Consider the following 2,986-nt stretch of genomic DNA (forward strand, 5'->3'; position numbering starts at 1 on the left):
TCATACCGAAAACTCAGATTATAACATTTTTGGCCGATATATATTTTACCGATAATAGTAGGATACTAAACGGCACTGCATTATGCTGCGTGTCAAACTGCGAGATCAGTCCAAAGCATGTCATCAGTCAGCAGCAGGGGTTAATCCGTTGTTTCTTTTTCTTTTCGGCCACTCGGTGTTCACTGTAGTGTAGGGGACACTGTTACGGAAGTTATGCAATAAAACAACATTTCTGCATCCAAAAACAAACCAATAAGACGATCTAAGATTGATTACTGTGGCGGATATTTAGTATTTTGACAGTTCTATGTATCAGCGTTTTATTGTCATGATTGCCGATAAAATTAAATAACTAAAAAGTGCAAATAAAGAGTCAGCATAGGAGAAAGCTCTAATTATTCTTTTTTTATTTAAATTTCCACTGGACTTCATAAAGTTGTTGGGAACTTGCTGTGTATGATGTTAAAAGTCTCAGTTTTGATGAAACATTTGGGCATTTAAACAAAGTTTTGTGTTGGAGTTTATTGTAAATGCATATCAGTGCTAAAACAGGTTTATCAGTCTCAATAACTACTAATAATTGGTATCAGCCCTGAAAAACCAATATCGGTCGACCCCAAGTTATATGTGCGGTGTCTGATGTTAGCAGTAAGTTACCAAATTAAATTCTTTATGCACCCATTAAACTTTCCAAATTTTAGTGTTTCAGGCACGGACCCTCTGACCCTCATTTTCACCTTTCTCTTTGTCTCCTTCTTCTTTGTTGTCTCTCCTTCGTCATCAGATGTGGCTCAGACTGAGGAGAGTACGGGCCAGAGGCTGCTGGACATGGAGGAGGAGAAGCAGCAAAGGGAGAGGGAGCTGGAGAGCCTGGAGGAGCAGCTGAGGCAGCACACAGCCAAGGGCCAGATGACCGACTCAGAGTTACAGTATCTTTTTATAAGTCTGGGTTCACCAGAAAGTCTTTTCAGTGTCATTATTAAACTTGTCCGGCTCTATTTGCTCTTTTTTTTGTGTTAGCGTCCTTAATCGTCCTTCAGATTCCTGCAGAGAGAGTTGGACAGTCTGAGAAACACCGAACACGAGCTGGAGACGCTGCAGAGCGAGGTGGATGAAGACACGACCGAGGTCATCCCGTCAGCAGTGTGAGTGTTAAGAGTCTCTTAATACGCAATTAACTTCAAATCTCCACTTTAAGCAGCTAGAGCTGGAGACAAGGAGCAAGAATAATAAACCAGATACCCTCACATAGGGGTACTTGTTTGAATGCCGATTAAAAAAACACGATCAGACACTGGCGGAAGACCCTTTTCTTAAGTTAAAGTACTAATACTACACTGTGAAAATACTGTGGTATGAGTAAAAGTCCTGCATTCAAAATGTGACTTAAGTAAGAGTAAGTAAATATAATCAGGAAATTGCACTGAAAGTATTACAAGTAGAAGTACCCAAAGGCATAAAAATCTTTAAAAAAATAAATTAAATAAATGATTAACATCTAAAAATAAAACAAACAAAAAATAGATAATATAAATAACAGATTAAATAAATAATAAATAAAACGTAAAAAGAAGAAACACCCTCCGAGAATCAAAATTATTTAAGAATAAATACAAAAAGATTTGAATGTTTATAAAAAATAGTGGGCACTTAATTTATGTGAATTAACCGATTGCAGTTGTACCTATTTTACTTTAAATTATAACAAAATATATTTTATAAAGTCTTCTTATGTTCCTCATGCAAAAATTTTACCCTGTAAAAAAAACTTCAGTCGTCAGATAAATGTAGTGAAGTAAAAAGTGTGATGGTTTTCCTTCTGAAATGTAGCCGAGTAAAAATATGAAGCAGCACTGAAAGTAAATACTCCAGTATAGTACAAGTACCTCAAATTCATACTACAGAAAAGTACCTGAGTAAATGTTAGTTTAATTTCACCGCTGCGATCAGATGAGACAAACAAGATCATCTGTGTTACACTCCGTTTTCTGACAATATTTACGTTTTGGGGTTTTTCTGCAAATTGTTTGATGTATTTGTACTGATGTACTCCCTCCACAGATACGTGTCTCAGCTGTACTACCTAATTTCCAAGATCAAGTGGGAATATGACACCCAGCCCAACATCTTAAGAGGAGGTACCACTTTTTTCTGTTGTCGTTATAAAATCTTGTGTGTCTGTTAACGGGGCTTCAGGTTTTCGGTGTTTTTCCTCTTGCAGTGCACTACGGCGCAGACCTGGCGACTCCCATCAACATCGACACCTCTGCGAGATCTCGAAATGACGTAAGCGACCAGCTGTGGGGCTTTGTCAGCACTGAGTGGTAGATGGAGGATGGTGGTGGTGTCCGAAATCTTGTGCACCCTTTTTTTTGTTTGTCTGTAAATGTTTTTGTCTTCTTCTGTCCTTTACATTTATTCTTCTGTTCGACACAACACGGATACTGTTTATAAATTAAATATCTCAGACCTTATTTTTTCATTCAGTAGTTATTTGATAACTATATTTCTGCATCATGGGGACATTTAAGAGTTTTGTAGTGTTCGATGACACAAAGTGGCCACTAGATGTTGCTGATGTGCTGTTTTGTAAACGCAACATAATTTTAAATAGATTTTTTTCAGTAAAGATTCATACTTGAGTTACAGGATGACGAGCAAAATGAAGTTGCTGAGGAAAACTGTTTGATGCTGTTGAAAGCTTCAGAGGAGGCATCAATTAATCGTTCAGTCAAATTTTATTTATATAGCACTTTCCAAACAAATCAAATGCAATTTAACGTTTGTTAGTTTAAGAAACAAAAACAAGAACAGCAAATAAAAACAGGCAAAAATGTCTCTTACAAGAATAGAAAACCATAAAATTTTGATGGTAAAACAAAACTAAAAAGATGAGCTTAGTTTATGTTTAAAAGTGTCAATATTTGCAGCTTTTCTCCGATCATATGTAAGTGTATGTTTAAGTATATGTATACTTTAGTATGTA

General features: G+C 36.4%; 1 protein-coding gene across 1 annotated transcript; it reads left to right on the forward strand.

Moving 5' to 3' along the window:
* Nucleotides 1-784: 784 nt before the first annotated feature.
* Nucleotides 785-2,464, forward strand: LOC121963770 (kinetochore protein Spc24-like; the record flags this gene model as incomplete). The annotated part of the gene is made up of 4 exons (XM_042514019.1): nucleotides 785-929; nucleotides 1,041-1,145; nucleotides 2,062-2,138; nucleotides 2,222-2,464. Coding segments are annotated over 4 exons (434 nt in total), but the record flags the coding sequence as incomplete, so codon positions are not given.
* Between the last annotated feature and the right edge of the window lie 522 nt (nucleotides 2,465-2,986).

Source organism: Plectropomus leopardus, unplaced genomic scaffold (assembly GCF_008729295.1).
Source record: "Plectropomus leopardus isolate mb unplaced genomic scaffold, YSFRI_Pleo_2.0 unplaced_scaffold12436, whole genome shotgun sequence".
Classification (NCBI taxonomy): Eukaryota; Metazoa; Chordata; class Actinopteri; order Perciformes; family Serranidae; genus Plectropomus; species Plectropomus leopardus.